The following is a 22,251-nucleotide window of genomic DNA, read 5'->3' on the forward strand; positions in this document are numbered from 1 at the left end:
TCTTCACTCTAAAGTTCCTCATCCACAAATCTTTCATCCTCGCTCAAATTAATGGGGTAATCGTCGCTTTCTCGGTCCGAATCTCTCTCGCTCCATTGTAAACAACGGGGAATTGTGAGGAATTCTTCCTCCTGTGACGTCACGCTACTTCCGGTATAGGCAAGGCTTTTTTTTTATCAGCGACCAAAAGTTGCGAACTTTATCGTCGTTGTTCTATACTAAATCCTTTCAGCAAAAATATGGCAATATCGCGAAATGATCAAGTATGACACATAGAATGGATCTGCTATCCCCATTTAAATAAAAAAAAATCATTTCAGTAGGCCTTTAAGTCCTCTTAAGACTATTTGATCAAGTATTTAAGGCAGATATTTAACATGTGTGTTACAGGAAAATAATGTATTTTTAATGCTAACATTGCTAGCATACACTAGTCTTTCCATCGTATTTTGCATGTAGCAATTATATAACTAAATAGTCTATTTTATTTATGAGGGGAAACCACTGCAATCTAATCAACAGAAAAGTCGTTGCTGTGGAAACCTAAGTCATCCTGAATTTTCTTGAGTGTATTTTTACCTCTTGAGGAGTTTTAGGATCCCACAATACAGCCGAGGACACTTGGGTGTGAGATGTTTATGAGCGGCAACCCCCACAATCTAACAAACCACAGGGTTGCCATTGAAACCTGAGTCAACTGGGACAAATGACAAATCCTCTTCCTCAGGAGATTGTTTAACTCTTGGGGAGTTTTAGACTCCCACAATACAGCCTAGGACACTAGGGTGCAAAATGTTGAGCTGAAACCCCCACAATCTAAACATCAGAGGAGCCGTTGCCATGGAAATCTGAGTCCAACGAGGAGTTTTGCAATCCCACAATACAGCCTAGGACACTAAGGTGCGTGGTGTTTATAAGCAGCAACCCCGCAATATAATCAACAGAAGACTTGTTACTGTGGAAACTGAGTCAACCTTCCTCTTCTTGAGTGTATTTTTGAACTCGAAGAGTTTTAGAGTCCCACAACACAGCCTAGGACAATAGGGTGCGTGGTGTTTATGAGCGGCAACCCCCGCAATCTGATCACCATCCGAGGAGTTGCCGTAGAATACCTGAGTCAAACTGGACAAATGACAAACCCTTTTCCTGAGGAGATTACTTTTTAACTCTCGAAGCGTTTTAGACTCCCACAATACAGCGTAGGACACTAGGGTGCAAAATGTTGATGAGCGGCAACCCCCACAATCCATACATCAGAGATGCCGTTGCCATGGAAACCTGAGTCAAACGGGACAAATGAAAACCCTCCTCTTTTTGAGGAGGATACTTTTAACTCTTGAGAAGTTTTAGAATCCAACAATACAGCATAAAACACTTGGGTGCGAGATGTTTATGAGCGGCAACCCCCACAATCTAACCAACATCAGAGGAGCTGTTGCCATGGAAACCTGAGTCAAATGGGACAAATGACAAACCCTCTTCCTCAGGACGGTATTTTTTAACTCTTGAAGAGTTTTAGAGTCCCACAATACAGCCTAAGACAATAGGGTGCAACATGTTGATGAGCGGCAACCCCCACAATCTAAACGTCAGAGGAGCCGTTGCCATGGAAACCTGAGTCAAACGGGACAAATAAAAACCCTCTTTTTGAGGAGGGTACTTTTAACTCTTGAGGAGTTTTAGAATCCCACAATACAGCCTAGGACACTTGGGTGTGAGATGTTTATGAGCGGCAACACCCACAATCTAATTAACAAAAGAGTTGTTGCCGTGGAAACCTGAGTTTCTTCCTTTCTTCTTTCTTCCTTATCTTTAGTGTATTTTTAACTCTTGGGGAGTTTTAGACTCCCACAATACAGCCTAGGACACTAGGGTGCATGGTGTTTATGAGCGGCAACCCCCGCAATCTAATCAACATTGCTCAAAAAATAATAATGAATCAAAATCAATGTTGTTATGAATTTTTGACATATTCAAGGCCACAATTACTTCACACCAAATATTCCACTTTGAAATATTTTTTGGGGAAAATTTTATAGTTTTGCCATTAAAAACAGGGGTTTCTTTAATAAAAAGGGCGTAAAACAAAATCAAAAATGTTCATTGACCTATAGATCTGAAGTTGATCTACAGCAAATATACATTAAAAAATCTCTATGACTTTTTTTTTTAACACTTTAATGAGTGGGACCCTTTTGGATCCCTGAGAATTTTAGTGTTTTTTGTTTTTTTTAAACTGTCATTGCTTAAAAAGATAATAATGAATTATTGACATATTTAAGGCTCCAATCATTGCACATCAAATATTACACTTTGAAATATTTTTGGGGGTGTGGGAATATTGCATATTTTGTATTTTTGCCATATCACCAGGGTTTTTTTTAACAAAAAAAAACAATCAAAAATCTAAAATGATCATTGACTGATAGATATGAAGTTGATCTACAAATTTCAGTGTTGAAAGTAAAAAAAAAAAATCTGAATGAACTATTTTTAACACTTTAATGAGTGGGACCCTTTTGGGTCCCTGAGAATTTTAGTGGGATTTTTTTTTAAACTCATTGTTAAAAAAATAATAATGAATTAAAATCAATGTTGTTATGAATTATTGACATATTTAAGGCTCCAATTACTTCACATCTAATATTCCACTTTGAACCTTTTTTAGGGTGGAAATATTGCATATTTTGTATTTTTGCCATTAAAAACAGGGGTTTCTTTAACAAAAAGGGTTTAAAACAAACAAACAAAAATATTTAAATTACCATTGACCGGTAGATCTGAAGTTAATCTAAAGAGTTCAGTGTTAAAAGTAAAAATAAATAAATCTGAATGAACTATTTTTAACACTTTAATGAGTGGGACCCTTTTGGGTCCCTGAGAATTGTAGTGGGATTTTTTTTAAACTGTTAGACTGTCATTGTTCAAAAAATAATGAATTAAAATCAATGTTGTTATGAATTATTGACATATTTAAGGCTCCAATTACTTCACATCTAATATTCCACTTTGAACATTTTCTAGGGTGAAAATATTGCATATTTTGTGGTTTTCCCATAAAAAAACAGGGTTTTCTTTAATAAAAAGGGCAAAAAAAAACTTATAAACGACAGATAGCTCTAAAGTTGATCTAGAGATTTAAGCGTTGAAAGTAAATAATATTAATATATGATATATTTTTTAACACTTTAATGAGTGGGACCCTTTTGGATCCCTGATCATTTTAGGGTTTGTTTATTTTTTTAACAGTCATTGCTTAAAAAGGTAATGAATCAAAATCAATGTTGTTATATATTTAAGGCGCTGTCACGCCAAATTTCCCCTACAACCCCCCCCCCCGCCCCCCATTTACTTCCGGGGCTGCGTCCAATAAAGTCACAAAGTTGCCGGGGGTCCTGTTTCGCGCCTGTACAAAAAAAAAAACAATAATCGATTTTTTCAGATTCCAGCAGCTGTTAAAGACGAAGTATCCTTCCAGCGGTGGGCAGTCAAAGTCGAAGTGCTATCGATCGCTGTCAATGACGTAGGAGGAAACATGACCACGGAAGTAAATGGGGGGGTTTGTAGGGGGGGGAAGAAATTTGGCGTGACAGCTCCAATTACTTCACATCAAATATTCCACTTTGAAAATTTTTGGGGGGTGGGGGAATTTTGCATATTTTGTATTTTTGCCATAATATCAGGGTTTTCTTGAACAAAAAAACAATCATCTAAAATGATCATTGACAGATAGATCTGAAGTTGATCTACATATTTCAGTGTTGAAAGTAAAAAAAAAAAAACTGAATGAACTCTTTTTAACACTTTAATAAGTTGAACCCTTTTGAGTCCCTGACAATTTTAGTGGGATTTGTTTTTAAACAAACTGTCATTGTTCAAACATTAATAATGAATTAAATCAATGTTATGCATTATTGACACATTTAAGGCTCCAATTACTTCACATCAAATATTACACTTTGAAAACAATTTTGTGGTGGAAATATTGCATATTTTGTGTGTTCGCCATAAAAAAACAGGGTTTTCTTTAACAAAAAAATACAATCAAAAATCAAAAATGATCATTAACGGATAGATCTGAAGTTTATCTACACATTTCAGTGTTGAAAGTAAAAACAAAAAATCTGAATGAACTATTTTTAACACTTTAATAAGTGGGACCCTTTTGGGTCCCTGACAATTTTAGTTTTTTTTTGTTTTTTTAAACTGTCATTGCTTAAAATGATAACAAAAAGTGCAAAAAACCCTTATAATCGACAGATAGCTCTAAAGTTGATCTAGAGATTTAAGCATTGAAAGTAAATAATATGAAAATATATTTGTAAAATTTTTAGAACCGAGACCCGCAAGGGTCTCGGTTATAAAAATAAAGGTTAAAAAACACCTTTATTATGTATTGGTTTTAAATAATGACAAATATAAAAAATGGCCGCCGCATGCTATGAATAAATGTCGAGATGGGAATAAAACTCAATGTAATTAAGTAAAAGTACTAAAAGTATGTTGTGTTCCTAATTATTTACTCTTACGCCGCCCCCCCCCCCCTAGGAAAATAGTACAATTTGTCTATAAAATTGCTCTAAGTACACTTCTGCATAGTATCTGTTTTAAGGTTAAAGACAAGAACACAGCAGTTTTTCCTCATCATATTTTATAGCGACATGTCCCCCGAGGGGGGCCCACCCCCACCCCACCCCACTATTTGAAAAGCCTTGTTACTCCACCAAATGATCACCATCACTAATATTCATGCAACTTGTCAATAAAGCGTCAGGTTGCAATAGTTTTAGTGACTTTGAACACCTTGATGAGATCTATGATCATGACAAATATATTTGTGTTTTACTTTGAAGGACGGTGCCTGTCAGCTGGACGACAGCAAGGACTCTCCAAAGACGTTCCCGTAGGAGGTCTTCAGGAAGTGCACGTAGTTCTGCAGACTGCGGTTGGTGGAGTCGGACTGTTCCAGGCGCTCCTTCAGGTTCTTCAGCTGGTTCTGGAAGCGTCGTTCCATCTGAAGCGCAAAGCAGGAAGTCAGGCGGTCACGTGACCCTCCCGCCCCCGGAGAAGACGCTACCTCCTCCTTGCTGCGATGAAGCTGACTCAGCTCTGCCTCGGCTCGGCCCAGCTGGCCCTGCAGGTCCAGAGCCTTGGACTGGGACAGCCTCTCCTTGACCAGGACTCGGTGCACGCTGTCGTCCGCCTGCTGCCGGGCGTCGTCCAGGGCCTGCTGGAGCTGCCGGCTCAGGACGCCGCACTCGCGCACCTTGACCTCCAGCTGCTGCTCCACGCCCAGCAGGCTGGCCTCCTTCAGGCTGAGGGCCTGACGCACCTGCTGGCTCTCCTGCTGCACCTCCTCCAGCTTCCTGCATGTCACATGACACCAGGAAGTACAGGTAGGTGACACCATTAGCATTCATGTGACCTCAAGAGGGGAGGTAGTAGACAGTCACATGACCTACAGGTGAGGAAGGAAGGAGACAGTCACATGACCTACAGGTGAGGAAGGAAGGAGACAGTCATATGACCTACAGGTGAGGAAGGAAGGAAGGAAGGAGACAGTCACATGACCTACAGGTGAGGAAGGAAGGAAGGAGACAGTCACATGACCTACAGGTGAGGAAGGAAGGAGACAGTCACATGACCTACAGGTGAGGAAGGAAGGAAGGAGACAGTCATATGACCTACAGGTGAGGAAGAAAGGAAGGAAGGAAGGAAGGAAGGAGACAGTCATATGACCTACAGGTGAGGAAGGAAGGAGACAGTCACATGACCTACAGGTGAGGAAGGAAGGAGACAGTCACATGACCTACAGGTGAGGAAGGAAGGAGACAGTCATATGACCTACAGGTGAGGAAGGAAGGAAGGAAGGAGACAGTCACATGACCTACAGGTGAGGAAGGAAGGAAGGAAGGAGACAGTCACATGACCTACAGGTGAGGAAGGAAGGAAGGAGACAGTCATATGACCTACAGGTGAGGAAGGAAGGAAGGAAGGAAGGAGACAGTCACATGACCTGCAGGTGAGGAAGGAAGGAAGGAAGGAAGGAGACAGTCACATGACCTACAGGTGAGGAAGGAAGGAGACAGTCACATGACCTACAGGTGAGGAAGGAAGGAGACAGTCATATGACCTACAGGTGAGGAAGGAAGGAAGGAAGGAGACAGTCACATGACCTACAGGTGAGGAAGGAAGGAAGGAGACAGTCACATGACCTACAGGTGAGGAAGGAAGGAGACAGTCACATGACCTACAGGTGAGGAAGGAAGGAAGGAGACAGTCATATGACCTACAGGTGAGGAAGAAAGGAAGGAAGGAAGGAAGGAAGGAGACAGTCATATGACCTACAGGTGAGGAAGGAAGGAGACAGTCACATGACCTACAGATGAGGAAGGAAGGAAGGAGACAGTCACATGACCTGCAGGTGAGGAAGGAAGGAAGGAAGGAGACAGTCACATGACCTACAGATGAGGAAGGAAGGAAGGAGACAGTCACATGACCTACAGGTGAGGAAGGAAGGAAGGAAGGAGACAGTCACATGACCTACAGGTGAGGAAGGAAGGAAGGAGACAGTCATATGACCTACAGGTGAGGAAGGAAGGAAGGAAGGAAGGAGACAGTCACATGACCTGCAGGTGAGGAAGGAAGGAAGGAAGGAAGGAGACAGTCACATGACCTACAGGTGAGGAAGGAAGGAAGGAAGGAAGGAGACAGTCACATGACCTACAGATGAGGAAGGAAGGAAGGAGACAGTCACATGACCTGCAGGTGAGGAAGGAAGGAAGGAGACAGTCATATGACCTACAGGTGAGGAAGAAAGGAAGGAAGGAAGGAAGGAAGGAGACAGTCATATGACCTACAGGTGAGGAAGGAAGGAGACAGTCACATGACCTACAGGTGAGGAAGGAAGGAGACAGTCACATGACCTACAGGTGAGGAAGGAAGGAGACAGTCATATGACCTACAGGTGAGGAAGGAAGGAAGGAAGGAGACAGTCACATGACCTACAGGTGAGGAAGGAAGGAAGGAAGGAGACAGTCACATGACCTACAGGTGAGGAAGGAAGGAAGGAGACAGTCATATGACCTACAGGTGAGGAAGGAAGGAAGGAAGGAAGGAGACAGTCACATGACCTGCAGGTGAGGAAGGAAGGAAGGAAGGAAGGAGACAGTCACATGACCTACAGGTGAGGAAGGAAGGAGACAGTCACATGACCTACAGGTGAGGAAGGAAGGAGACAGTCATATGACCTACAGGTGAGGAAGGAAGGAAGGAAGGAGACAGTCACATGACCTACAGGTGAGGAAGGAAGGAAGGAGACAGTCACATGACCTACAGGTGAGGAAGGAAGGAGACAGTCACATGACCTACAGGTGAGGAAGGAAGGAAGGAGACAGTCATATGACCTACAGGTGAGGAAGAAAGGAAGGAAGGAAGGAAGGAAGGAGACAGTCATATGACCTACAGGTGAGGAAGGAAGGAGACAGTCACATGACCTACAGATGAGGAAGGAAGGAAGGAGACAGTCACATGACCTGCAGGTGAGGAAGGAAGGAAGGAAGGAGACAGTCACATGACCTACAGATGAGGAAGGAAGGAAGGAGACAGTCACATGACCTACAGGTGAGGAAGGAAGGAAGGAAGGAGACAGTCACATGACCTACAGGTGAGGAAGGAAGGAAGGAGACAGTCATATGACCTACAGGTGAGGAAGGAAGGAAGGAAGGAAGGAGACAGTCACATGACCTGCAGGTGAGGAAGGAAGGAAGGAAGGAAGGAGACAGTCACATGACCTACAGGTGAGGAAGGAAGGAAGGAAGGAAGGAGACAGTCACATGACCTACAGATGAGGAAGGAAGGAAGGAGACAGTCACATGACCTGCAGGTGAGGAAGGAAGGAAGGAAGGAGACAGTCACATGACCTACAGGTGAGGAAGGAAGGAAGGAGACAGTCATATGACCTACAGGTGAGGAAGGAAGGAAGGAAGGAAGGAGACAGTCACATGACCTGCAGGTGAGGAAGGAAGGAAGGAAGGAAGGAGACAGTCACATGACCTACAGGTGAGGAAGGAAGGAAGGAGACAGTCACATGACCTACAGGTGAGGAAGGAAGGAAGGAGACAGTCACATGACCTACAGGTGAGGAAGGAAGGAAGGAGACAGTCATATGACCTACAGGTGAGGAAGGAAGGAAGGAAGGAAGGAAGGAAGGAAGGAAGGAGACAGTCATATGACCTACAGGTGAGGAAGGAAGGAAGGAAGGAAGGAGACAGTCACATGACCTGCAGGTGAGGAAGGAAGGAAGGAGACAGTCACATGACCTACAGGTGAGGAAGGAAGGAGACAGTCACATGACCTACAGGTGAGGAAGGAAGGAGACAGTCACATGACCTACAGGTGAGGAAGGAAGGAGACAGTCACATGACCTACAGGTGAGGAAGGAAGGAAGGAGACAGTCACATGACCTACAGGTGAGGAAGGAAGGAAGGAGACAGTCACATGACCTACAGGTGAGGAAGGAAGGAAGGAAGGAGACAGTCACATGACCTACAGGTGAGGAAGGGAGGAATGAAACAGTCACATGACCTACAGGTGAGGAAGGAAGGAGACAGTCACATGACCTACAAGTGAGGAAGGAAGGAAGGAGACAGTCACATGACCTACAGGTGAGGAAGGAAGGAGACAGTCATATGACCTACAGGTGAGGAAGGAAGGAAGGAGACAGTCACATGACCTACAGGTGAGGAATGAAGGAAGGAGACAGTCACATGACCTACAGGTGAGGAAGGAAGGAGACAGTCACATGACCTACAGGTGAGGAAGGAAGGAGACAGTTACATGACCTACAGGTGAGGAAGGAAGGAAGGAGACAGGCACATGACCTACAGGTGAGGAAGGAAGGAAGGAGACAGTCACATGACCTACAGGTGAGGAAGGAAGGAAGGAGACTGTCACATGACCTACAGGTGAGGAAGGAAGGAAGGAGACAGTCATATGACCTACAGGTGAGGAAGGAAGGAAGAAAGGAAGGAGACAGTCACATGACCTACAGGTGAGGAAGGAAGGAAGGAAACAGTCACATGACCTACAGGTGAGGAAGGAAGGAAGGAAGGAGACAGTCACATGACCTACAGGTGAGGAAGGAAGGAAGGAAACAGTCACATGACCTACAGGTGAGGAAGGAAGGAAGGAGACAGTCACATGACCTACAGGTGAGGAAGGAAGGAAGGAAGGAAGGAGACATTCATATGACCTACAGGTGAGGAAGGAAGGAAGGAAGGAAGGAGACAGTCACATGACCTACAGGTGAGGAAGGAAGGAAGGAAAGAGACAGTCACATGACCTACAGGTGAGGAAGGAAGGAAGGAAGGAGACAGTCACATGACCTACAAGTGAGGAAGGAAGGAGACAGTCACATGACCTACAGGTGAGGAAGGAAGGAAGGAGACAGTCACATGACCTAGAGGTGAGGAAGGAAGGAAGGAGACAGTCACATGGCCTACAGGTGAGGAAGGAAGGAAGGAAGGAGACAGTCACATGACCTACAGGTGAGGAAGGAAGGAAGGAAACAGTCACATGACCTACAGGTGAGGAAGGAAGGAAGGAGACAGTCACATGACCTACAGGTGAGGAAGGAAGGAGACAGTCATATGACCTACAGGTGAGGAAGGAAGGAAGAAAGGAAGGAGACAGTCACATGACCTACAGGTGAGGAAGGAAGGAAGGAAAGAGACAGTCACATGACCTGCAGGTGAGGAAGGAAGGAAGGAAAGAGACCGTCACATGACCTACAGGTGAGGAAGGAAGGAGACAGTCACATGACCTACAGGTGAGGAAGGAAGGAAGGAAGGAAGGAGACAGTCACATGACCTACAGGTGAGGAAGGAAGGAGACAGTCACATGACCTACAGGTGAGGAAGGAAGGAGACAGTCACATGACCTACAGGTGAGGAAGGAAGGAAGGAAGGAGACAGTCACATGACCTACAGGTGAGGAAGGAAGGAGACAGTCACATGACCTACAGGTGAGGAAGGAAGGAAGGAGACAGTCACATGACCTACAGGTGAGGAAGGAAGGAGACAGTCACATGACCTACAGGTGAGGAAGGAAGGAAGGAAGGAAGGAAGGAGACAGTCACATGACCTACAGGTGAGGAAGGAAGGAGACAGTCACATGACCTACAGGTGAGGAAGGAAGGAGACAGTCACATGACCTACAGGTGAGGAAGGAAGGAAGGAGACAGTCACATGACCTACAGGTGAGGAAGGAAGGAAGGAGACAGTCATATGACCTACAGGTGAGGAAGGAAGGAAGGAAGGAAGGAAGGAAGGAAGGAAGGAGACAGTCATATGACCTACAGGTGAGGAAGGAAGGAAGGAAGGAAGGAGACAGTCACATGACCTGCAGGTGAGGAAGGAAGGAAGGAGACAGTCACATGACCTACAGGTGAGGAAGGAAGGAGACAGTCACATGACCTACAGGTGAGGAAGGAAGGAGACAGTCACATGACCTACAGGTGAGGAAGGAAGGAGACAGTCACATGACCTACAGGTGAGGAAGGAAGGAAGGAGACAGTCACATGACCTACAGGTGAGGAAGGAAGGAAGGAGACAGTCACATGACCTACAGGTGAGGAAGGAAGGAAGGAAGGAGACAGTCACATGACCTACAGGTGAGGAAGGGAGGAATGAAACAGTCACATGACCTACAGGTGAGGAAGGAAGGAAGGAGACAGTCACATGACCTACAGGTGAGGAAGGAAGGAAGGAGACAGTCACATGACCTACAAGTGAGGAAGGAAGGAAGGAGACAGTCACATGACCTACAGGTGAGGAAGGAAGGAGACAGTCATATGACCTACAGGTGAGGAAGGAAGGAAGGAGACAGTCACATGACCTACAGGTGAGGAAGGAAGGAAGGAGACAGTCACATGACCTACAGGTGAGGAAGGAAGGAGACAGTCACATGACCTACAGGTGAGGAAGGAAGGAGACAGTTACATGACCTACAGGTGAGGAAGGAAGGAAGGAGACAGGCACATGACCTACAGGTGAGGAAGGAAGGAAGGAGACAGTCACATGACCTACAGGTGAGGAAGGAAGGAAGGAGACTGTCACATGACCTACAGGTGAGGAAGGAAGGAAGGAGACAGTCATATGACCTACAGGTGAGGAAGGAAGGAAGAAAGGAAGGAGACAGTCACATGACCTACAGGTGAGGAAGGAAGGAAGGAAACAGTCACATGACCTACAGGTGAGGAAGGAAGGAAGGAAGGAGACAGTCACATGACCTACAGGTGAGGAAGGAAGGAAGGAAACAGTCACATGACCTACAGGTGAGGAAGGAAGGAAGGAGACAGTCACATGACCTACAGGTGAGGAAGGAAGGAAGGAAGGAAGGAGACATTCATATGACCTACAGGTGAGGAAGGAAGGAAGGAGACAGTCACATGACCTACAGGTGAGGAAGGAAGGAAGGAAAGAGACAGTCACATGACCTACAGGTGAGGAAGGAAGGAAGGAAGGAGACAGTCACATGACCTACAAGTGAGGAAGGAAGGAGACAGTCACATGACCTACAGGTGAGGAAGGAAGGAAGGAGACAGTCACATGACCTACAGGTGAGGAAGGAAGGAAGGAGACAGTCACATGGCCTACAGGTGAGGAAGGAAGGAAGGAAGGAGACAGTCACATGACCTACAGGTGAGGAAGGAAGGAAGGAAACAGTCACATGACCTACAGGTGAGGAAGGAAGGAAGGAGACAGTCACATGACCTACAGGTGAGGAAGGAAGGAGACAGTCATATGACCTACAGGTGAGGAAGGAAGGAAGAAAGGAAGGAGACAGTCACATGACCTACAGGTGAGGAAGGAAGGAAGGAAAGAGACAGTCACATGACCTGCAGGTGAGGAAGGAAGGAAGGAAAGAGACCGTCACATGACCTACAGGTGAGGAAGGAAGGAGACAGTCACATGACCTACAGGTGAGGAAGGAAGGAAGGAAGGAAGGAGACAGTCACATGACCTACAGGTGAGGAAGGAAGGAGACAGTCACATGACCTACAGGTGAGGAAGGAAGGAGACAGTCACATGACCTACAGGTGAGGAAGGAAGGAAGGAAGGAGACAGTCACATGACCTACAGGTGAGGAAGGAAGGAGACAGTCACATGACCTACAGGTGAGGAAGGAAGGAAGGAGACAGTCACATGACCTACAGGTGAGGAAGGAAGGAGACAGTCACATGACCTACAGGTGAGGAAGGAAGGAAGGAAGGAAGGAAGGAAGGAGACAGTCACATGACCTACAGGTGAGGAAGGAAGGAGACAGTCACATGACCTACAGGTGAGGAAGGAAGGAGACAGTCACATGACCTACAGGTGAGGAAGGAAGGAAGGAAGGAGACAGTCACATGACCTACAGGTGAGGAAGGAAGGAGACAGTCACATGACCTACAGGTGAGGAAGGAAGGAAGGAGACAGTCACATGACCTACAGGTGAGGAAGGAAGGAGACAGTCACATGACCTACAGGTGAGGAAGGAAGGAAGGAGACAGTCACATGACCTACAGGTGAGGAAGGAAGGAGACAGTCACATGACCTACATGTGAGGAAGGAAGGAGACAGTCACATGACCTACAGGTGAGGAAGGAAGGAGACAGTCACATGACCTACAGGTGAGGAAGGAAGGAGACAGTCACATGACCTACAGGTGAGGAAGGAAGGAAGGGGACAGTCACATGACCTACAGGTGAGGAAGGAAGGAGACAGTCACATGACCTACAGGTGAGGAAGGAAGGAGACAGTCACATGACCTACAGGTGAGGAAGGAAGGAGACAGTCACATGACCTACAGGTGAGGAAGGAAGGAAGGAAAGAGACAGTCACATGACCTACAGGTGAGGAAGGAAGGAAGGAAGGAGACAGTCACATGACCTACAAGTGAGGAAGGAAGGAGACAGTCACATGACCTACAGGTGAGGAAGGAAGGAAGGAAGGAGACAGTCACATGACCTACAGGTGAGGAAGGAAGGAAGGAGACAGTCACATGGCCTACAGGTGAGGAAGGAAGGAAGGAAGGAGACAGTCACATGACCTACAGGTGAGGAAGGAAGGAAGGAAACAGTCACATGACCTACAGGTGAGGAAGGAAGGAAGGAGACAGTCACATGACCTACAGGTGAGGAAGGAAGGAGACAGTCATATGACCTACAGGTGAGGAAGGAAGGAAGAAAGGAAGGAGACAGTCACATGACCTACAGGTGAGGAAGGAAGGAAGGAAAGAGACAGTCACATGACCTGCAGGTGAGGAAGGAAGGAAGGAAAGAGACCGTCACATGACCTACAGGTGAGGAAGGAAGGAGACAGTCACATGACCTACAGGTGAGGAAGGAAGGAAGGAAGGAAGGAGACAGTCACATGACCTACAGGTGAGGAAGGAAGGAGACAGTCACATGACCTACAGGTGAGGAAGGAAGGAGACAGTCACATGACCTACAGGTGAGGAAGGAAGGAAGGAAGGAGACAGTCACATGACCTACAGGTGAGGAAGGAAGGAGACAGTCACATGACCTACAGGTGAGGAAGGAAGGAAGGAGACAGTCACATGACCTACAGGTGAGGAAGGAAGGAGACAGTCACATGACCTACAGGTGAGGAAGGAAGGAAGGAAGGAAGGAAGGAGACAGTCACATGACCTACAGGTGAGGAAGGAAGGAGACAGTCACATGACCTACAGGTGAGGAAGGAAGGAGACAGTCACATGACCTACAGGTGAGGAAGGAAGGAAGGAAGGAGACAGTCACATGACCTACAGGTGAGGAAGGAAGGAGACAGTCACATGACCTACAGGTGAGGAAGGAAGGAAGGAGACAGTCACATGACCTACAGGTGAGGAAGGAAGGAGACAGTCACATGACCTACAGGTGAGGAAGGAAGGAAGGAGACAGTCACATGACCTACAGGTGAGGAAGGAAGGAGACAGTCACATGACCTACATGTGAGGAAGGAAGGAGACAGTCACATGACCTACAGGTGAGGAAGGAAGGAGACAGTCACATGACCTACAGGTGAGGAAGGAAGGAGACAGTCACATGACCTACAGGTGAGGAAGGAAGGAAGGGGACAGTCACATGACCTACAGGTGAGGAAGGAAGGAGACAGTCACATGACCTACAGGTGAGGAAGGAAGGAGACAGTCACATGACCTACAGGTGAGGAAGGAAGGAGACAGTCACATGACCTACAGGTGAGGAAGGAAGGAAGGAAGGAGACAGTCACATGACCTACAGGTGAGGAAGGAAGGAGACAGTCACATGACCTACAGGTGAGGAAGGAAGGAAGGAGACAGTCACATGACCTACAGGTGAGGAAGGAAGGAGACAGTCACATGACCTACAGGTGAGGAAGGAAGGAAGGAGACAGTCACATGACCTACAGGTGAGGAAGGAAGGAGACAGTCACATGACCTACATGTGAGGAAGGAAGGAGACAGTCACATGACCTACAGGTGAGGAAGGAAGGAGACAGTCACATGACCTACAGGTGAGGAAGGAAGGAGACAGTCACATGACCTACAGGTGAGGAAGGAAGGAAGGGGACAGTCACATGACCTACAGGTGAGGAAGGAAGGAGACAGTCACATGACCTACAGGTGAGGAAGGAAGGAGACAGTCACATGACCTACAGGTGAGGAAGGAAGGAGACAGTCACATGACCTACAGGTGAGGAAGGAAGGAAGGAGACAGTCACATGACCTACAGGTGAGGAAGGAAGGAGACAGTCACATGACCTACAGGTGAGGAAGGAAGGAAGGGGACAGTCACATGACCTACAGGTGAGGAAGGAAGGAAGGAGACAGTCACATGACAGGAAGTCAGGTGAGGTGTTACCTGTCCAAGGTGTGTATCTTGTCGTTGAGAAGGTTGTTGTCCTGCTGCAGAAGAAGGTTCCTGCGCTGGAAGTTCTCCAGCTGACATCCTTGATGTTCCACCTGCTCAAAAACATCCAGTCAGCTAAAAAAATACATCTCCAGGTCGGGCAGACGTACCTTGCTTCGCACTTCAGCGAGGGCGGAGTTATGCTCCTGGCTCCTCCTCTGGTGGGCGTCGGCCTCCTCCCGAGCTTCTCTCAGCTGCTGCTCGCTCCTCTTCAACCTTTCTGGAAACTTCTCCAGTTCTCGGAGACGAAGCATCATCTGCTGCTTGTCCTCCTCATGACACTTGATGTTCTCACACACCTCCTGCTGCACCTCATGTACCTTCACACACATCTCCTCTCTCTCTCTCTCTGCATGCTGCGCCTGACACACACACACACACACACACACACACAACCATGTATGTAACATCTGCTACTTTTTAGGTGTATACACATGTAAGTACAGTGTACTTCATGTATACTAAGTGTGTGTGTGTACCACTTTTATATTATGTTAAAGTACCAATGATTGTCACACACACACACTAGGTGTGGCGAAATTATTCTCTGCATTTGACCCATCACCCTTGATCACCCCCTGGGAGGTGAGGGGAGCAGTGGGCAGCAGCGGTGGCCGCGCCCGGGAATCATTTTTGGTGATTTAACCAATGTGCGTGTACTACATGTATACTAAGTGTGTGTGTACCAAGTACACTATAGAGTATACATGTAGTACACACACATAATATAGAAGTGGTACACACACTTAGTATACATGTAGTACATACACACTTAGTATACATGTAGTACACACACTTAATATACAAGTGGTACACACACACCTAGTATACATGTAGTACACACACATAATATAGAAGTGGTAAACACACTCTTAGTATACATGTAGTACACACACATAATATATAAGTGGTACACACACATAGTATACATGTAGTACACGCACATAATTTATACAAGTGGTACACACACATAATATAGGAGTGGTACACACTTAGTATACATGTAGTACACACACATAATATAGAAGTGGTACACACACACACTTAGTATACATGTAGTACACAGGCATAATATAGAAGTGTTACACACACACACACTTGGTATAAATGTAGTACAGACACATAATATAGAAGTGGTACACACACACACACACACACACTTAGTATGCATGTAGTACACACATAATATAGAAGAGGTACACACACACTTAGTATGTATGTAGTACACACACATCATATAAAAGTGGTACACACACACACACTTAGAATGCCTGTAGTACACGCACATAATATAGAAGTGGTACACACACACTTAGTATGCATGCAGTACACACAGTATACAAGTGGTACACGCACATAATATAGGAGTGGTACACACTTAGTATACATGTAGTACACACACATAATATAGAAATGGTACACACACACACTTAGTATACATGTAGTACACACGCATAATATAGAAGTGTTACACACACACACACTTAGTATACATGTAGTACAGACACATAATATAGAAGTGGTACACACACACACACACACTTAGTATGTATGTAGCACACACACATAATATAAAAGTGGTACACACACACACTTAGAATGCATGTAGTACACACACATAATATAGAAGTGGTACACACACACTTCGTATGCATGCAGTACACACAGTATACAAGTGGTACACACACACTTAGTATGCATGTAGTACACACGCATAATATACAAGTGGTACACACACACTTAGTATGCATGTAGTACACACACATGACAGAGAAGTGGTACACACACACTTAGTATACAAGTGGTACACACACACTTAGTATGCATGTAGTACACACACATGACAGAGAAGTGGTACACACACTTAGTATACAAGTGGCACACACACGTAATACACAAGTGGTACACACTCACTTAGTATACATATAATACACACACATAATATTGGGGTACACATGTAGTATATATGTAGTATTCACACGTAGTACACACACACATAGTACACATGAAAAAACACACACAGTATACATGTAGTATAAACATGTAATACTCATGTAGTATAAATATTTAGTAGACACGTAGTATACACATGTAGTACAAACACATAGTACACACACAGGTAGTACACACAGGTAGTAGTGTGTACCTTCTTCTTGTATTTGTCCAACATGGCTTCTTGTTTCCGTAGCAACGTCTTCACTTGAAAGTTTTCATCTTGAAACGTTTTGACTTTTTCCTCACAAGAAATAATCTCAGCCTGAAGGAGAACATTCATTGCAATCATTCTGGAATTAATACATGAGCAAAAATATTATACTAAATCAATATATAATCAAAAAATATTATATATAATTAACATATCATAAATATTATACACTATTAATAGAGTATTATACTTATTACACACAATTAATAAATGATCATTAATATTATACAAAATTGATTGATTTTCTGAAATGTATACAAAATTAATATAAGATAATGAATATTACACAAAATAAATATACTATCATAAATATTATACAAAATTAATATATTATCATAAATATACAAAATTAATATAGTATTATACACAATTAACATATCATAAATATACAAAATTGATGTATTATACATATTACACAAAACTAATATATTATCATAAATATTATACTAAATTTATATATTATAAATATTATACTGAATTTATATATTATAAATATTATCCACAATATATTATCATAAATATTAAACAAAATGTATATAATGTTATACAAAATGTATATAATATTATACAAAATGATTACATTATAAATATGATACAAAATTAAAGATTATTATGAATATACAGAATTAATGTTATAAATACATATAATTAATAAATTGTCAGAAATAATATTCTAAATTAATATATTATAAATATTATCCACAATATATTATCATAAATATTAAACAAAATGTATATAATGTTATACAAAATGTATATAATAGTATACAAAATGATTACATTATAAATATGATACAAAATTAAAGATTATTATGAATATACAGAATTAATGTTATAAATACATATAATTAATAAATTGTCAGAAATAATATTCTAAATTAATATATTATGTTATACAGAATACCTGTATAATATAAGTATTATATATAATTCATATATTATCATAGATGGTAAATATAATTAATATATTATAATTAATATATTATAACAATATATATAATTAATATATTATAAATATTATATAGAATAATATATTATCATAAATATTATACAGAATTAATTATTAAAAATGGTATACACAACTAATACATCATAATTATAATACAGAATTAATAATTATATATAGAATCAATATATTGTAATTATTATATTAAAAAAATGTATTATCATAAATAATATACAGAATTACTAAGTCATCATAAAATACTACATAGAATTAATATAATATAATTATACAGAATGAATAAAGGATCATAAATATTACTTAGAATTAATATATTATTAATATTATATGTAATGAATATATTATCATAAATATACAGAATTAGAAAATGATCATAAATAATATAATTGTAAAAAATAATATTAAATATTAAAAATATTTATAATTATTATATTATCATAAATATGATATGGAATTAATAATACTGCATAGTTCTATTATTCTATGGTCTCCTAAGACTGTGTCAGTATGTGACGTGTACAAGTACAACTACAAGTACAAGCACAAGTACACAGTAGTAGTAACAAGTACAAGTACACAGTAGTAGTAACAAGTACACAGTAGTAGTAACAAGTACACAGTAGTAGTAACAAGTACAAGTACACAGTAGTAGTAACAAGTACAAGTACAAGTACACAGTAGTAGTAACAAGTACACAGTAGTAGTAACAAGTACACAGTAGTAGTAACAAGTACACAGTAGTAGTAACAAGTACACAGTAGTAGTAACAAGTACAGTGTAGTAGTACCTGCAGAGTCTGCTTGTCCAGCAGGATGGACGTCTTCTCGGCGCTCAGAGCATGAAGTTGATCCCGTAGCTCCTCCCTCTCTGCTCGACTTCTCTGGTCAGCGACGTGCAGCTGACTGCGACACTCACTCACCTGGCTGACAGGTGACACAGACACTCACTCACTCACTCACCTGGCTGACAGGTGACACAGACACTCACTCACTCACTCACCTGGCTGACAGGTGACACAGACACTCACTCACCTGGCTGACAGGTGACACAGACACTCACTCACTCACTCACCTGGCTGACAGGTGACACAGACACTCACTCACTCACTCACCTGGCTGACAGGTGACACAGACACTCACTCACTCACTCACCTGGCTGACAGGTGACACAGACACTCACTCACCTGGCTGACAGGTGACACAGACACTCACTCACTCACTCACCTGGCTGACAGGTGACACAGACACTCACTCACTCACTCACCTGGCTGACAGGTGACACAGACACTCACTCACTCACTCACCTGGCTGACAGGTGACACAGGCACTCACTCACCTGGCTGACAGATGACACAGGCAAGATCATATTCTCACCTGTTTCCTTACAGTCATTGATGTCCTTGTACGGTGCTACCTTGCTAGCATGCTAACATTAGCCTTCAAATAATGTTGCCAACTTTATAGGCAAACAAATCAGAATCATTGCTATCATTACTTGGCGCTACCTTGTTTGCATGCTAATGTTTTAGCCAATTTTGTAGCTGTACAACTAAAAGTCATGTATTTTGTCACATGATGCTATCTTTTTACCGGCTAACTTGTTAGCATCCTACCATTTTAGACAATTTTGTAGCTGAACAACAAAAAGTCATATTTTGTTACACAACGCTATATTTTTAGCACGCTAACTTGTTAGCATGCTACCATTTCAGCCAATTTTATAGCTATACAACCAAAAGTCATATATTTTGTCACATGATGCTATCTTCAAACTTGTTAGCATGCTACCATTTAAGCCGATTTTATAGCTATACAACTAAAAGTCATATAATTTGTCAAATGATGCTATCTTTTTTACCAGCTAACTTTTTAGCATGCTACCATTTCCGCCAATTTTTTTAGATATACAACTAAAAGTCATATATTTTGTTACATGATGCTATCTTTTTTACCATGCTAACTTGTTAGCATGCTACCATTTAAGCCGATTTTATAGCTATACAACTAAAAGTCATATAATTTGTCACATGATGCTATCTTTTTTACCAGCTAACTTTTTAGCATGCTACCATTTCCGCCAATTTTTTTAGATATACAACTAAAAGTCATATATTTTGTTACATGATGCTATCTTTTTTACCATGCTAACTTGTTAGCATGCTACCATTTCAGCCGATTTTATAGCTATACAACTAAGTCATATAATTTGTCACATGATGCTATCTTTTTTACCAGCTAACTTTTTAGCATGCTACCATTTCCGCCAATTTTTTTAGATATACAACTAAAACTCATATATTTTGTTACATGATGCCATCTTTTTACCATGCTAACTTTTTAGCATTCTACGATTTTAGCCAGTTTTTTAGCTACATACCTAAAAGCCATATGTTCTGTTACATGACGCTATCTTTTTAGCACGCTAACAAATTAGCGTGCTACCATTTTAGCCCATTTTGTAGGTACACAACTGAAAGTCATACGTGACACGCTATCTGTTAGCATTTTACCAGGCTCGCATATTTCAATCCCAACATTCATTCTACGAATTTCTCCCGATTGTCGACTCACGTCTTTAAGGCGGCGACCTCGTCATCGAGTTGGCTCCTCGCCGACGCCTCCTTGGCGTTTCGCAAACGCAGCTCGCTGCACGTGGACAGAGCCTGAGCCAGCTGGGATTCCTTCAAAATAAAAGACAGTGTGTTTGCGTGTGTGCTGGCTCGCTACCTTTTACCGAAAAGATGCCAGAAGCGGCTGAATGTATGCTAAGCTAACATCTTGGCGTTACGGCTGCCAAAGCTAATTAGCATAACATCTGGTAAAAACGTCAATTCATTTGGTTTTTTCCGCATTCTGGACTCTGACCTTGTCCTGCAGTCGGTCACTCAGCTGCCGGCCCGCGTCCTCGGCCCGCTCGGCCCGCTGAGTCAGCAGAGTTAGCGCCGCCTGCTCCTCGTTTCCCCGCAGCTGCTGGAAGTTGTGCTGCATGCGCTGCTCCAGGAAAGGAGGAGTCAGCCTTTGCAAACATTGCCTAGACCAGAGACTCTCAAACCCACATGGACTCCCTCCAGTGGTGCGCCAAAGACTCAAACACAGTGTTACTGTTCAACCTCTGTCACCTGAAGCTGAGCGGCCAGGTGAGCCTTGTCCGCCTCACTGCGACTCAGCTGCGACTCCAAGTGGTCCCGGGTGGAGCCCAGGATCCTGGCCAGCTCCTCCGAGGTCCTGGCGTGCTCCTTCTCGAAGGCCAGCGAGTCGGCCAGCTGCGAGGCGTCTTGGTCTCTGCTGGCCATCCTGGACACCAGTCTCTGGCGGGGACAAAGACGCCGCGTGATGGCGCCCGTCAGACCTTGGACCGGGTCTCCAAAGACTCACCATGTTGTCGGCCTCGCAGTCGGCGAGTCTCGTCTTCAAGGCGCGGTTCTCCTCGAAAAGTCTCGTCGATTCTCGCTGCTGAAAAACCCAAAAACGCAATCTTGTTAGCTTGTTACCATGCCAACATTAGCGTGCTAACATTTTAGCCAATTTCGTAGCTATAAACCTAAAAGTCATATTTTCTTACATGGCGCTATCTTTTTAGAATGCTAACTTATTAGCATGTTACTGTGCTAATGTTAGCTTACTAACATTTTAGCCAATTTCGTAGCTATACGACAGTCATATATTGTTACATGTCGTGTGATACTATTTTTAGCACGCTAAGATGTTAGCATGCGATCATTTTAGCCAATTTTGTAGCTAAACAACAAAAAGTAATCTTTTCTTACATGACGCTATCTTTTTATAATGCTGACTTGTTAGCATGTTACCATGCTGACGTTAGCTTGCTACTATTTTAGCCAATTTTGTAACTAAACATCTAAAAGTCATATTTTCTTACATGGCGCTATCTTTTTAGAACGCTAACTTACTAGCATGTTACTGTGCTAATGTTAGCTTGCGAACATTTTAGCCAATTTCGTAGCTATACGACAGTTATATATTGTTACATGTCGTGTGATACTATTTTTAGCACGCTAACATGTTAGCATGCGATCATTTTAGCCAATTTTGTAGCTAAACAACTAAAAGTCATATTTTCTTACATGGCGCTATCTTTTTAGAATGCTAACTTATTAGCATGTTACTGTGCTAATGTTAGCTTGCT

General features: G+C 43.1%; 1 protein-coding gene across 2 annotated transcripts in view; it reads right to left on the bottom strand.

Moving 5' to 3' along the window:
• Positions 1-3,839: 3,839 nt before the first annotated feature.
• LOC133632623 (outer dense fiber protein 2-like) overlaps positions 3,840-22,251 on the bottom strand; it is a 31,584-nt gene continuing 13,172 nt past the window's right edge. The window contains exons 6-15 of one of the 2 annotated variants that reach the window (XM_062025147.1): positions 21,480-21,557; positions 21,224-21,412; positions 20,970-21,095; positions 20,676-20,785; positions 18,893-19,028; positions 17,082-17,192; positions 15,046-15,297; positions 14,888-14,988; positions 5,078-5,366; positions 3,840-5,014 (exon numbers count right to left, since the gene is read on the bottom strand). In XM_062025147.1, coding sequence (XP_061881131.1) covers positions 4,865-5,014; positions 5,078-5,366; positions 14,888-14,988; positions 15,046-15,297; positions 17,082-17,192; positions 18,893-19,028; positions 20,676-20,785; positions 20,970-21,095; positions 21,224-21,412; positions 21,480-21,557 — 1,542 coding nt within the window. In that variant the 3' untranslated portion in view covers positions 3,840-4,864. Of the gene's footprint in view, positions 5,367-14,887; positions 14,989-15,045; positions 15,298-17,081; positions 17,193-18,892; positions 19,029-20,675; positions 20,786-20,969; positions 21,096-21,223; positions 21,413-21,479; positions 21,558-22,251 lie in introns of both variants that reach the window. The other variant, XM_062025146.1, reaches the window with a different exon arrangement.

The sequence above is a fragment of the Entelurus aequoreus genome, linkage group LG17 (assembly GCF_033978785.1).
Source record: "Entelurus aequoreus isolate RoL-2023_Sb linkage group LG17, RoL_Eaeq_v1.1, whole genome shotgun sequence".
Lineage (NCBI taxonomy): Eukaryota > Metazoa > Chordata > Actinopteri > Syngnathiformes > Syngnathidae > Entelurus > Entelurus aequoreus.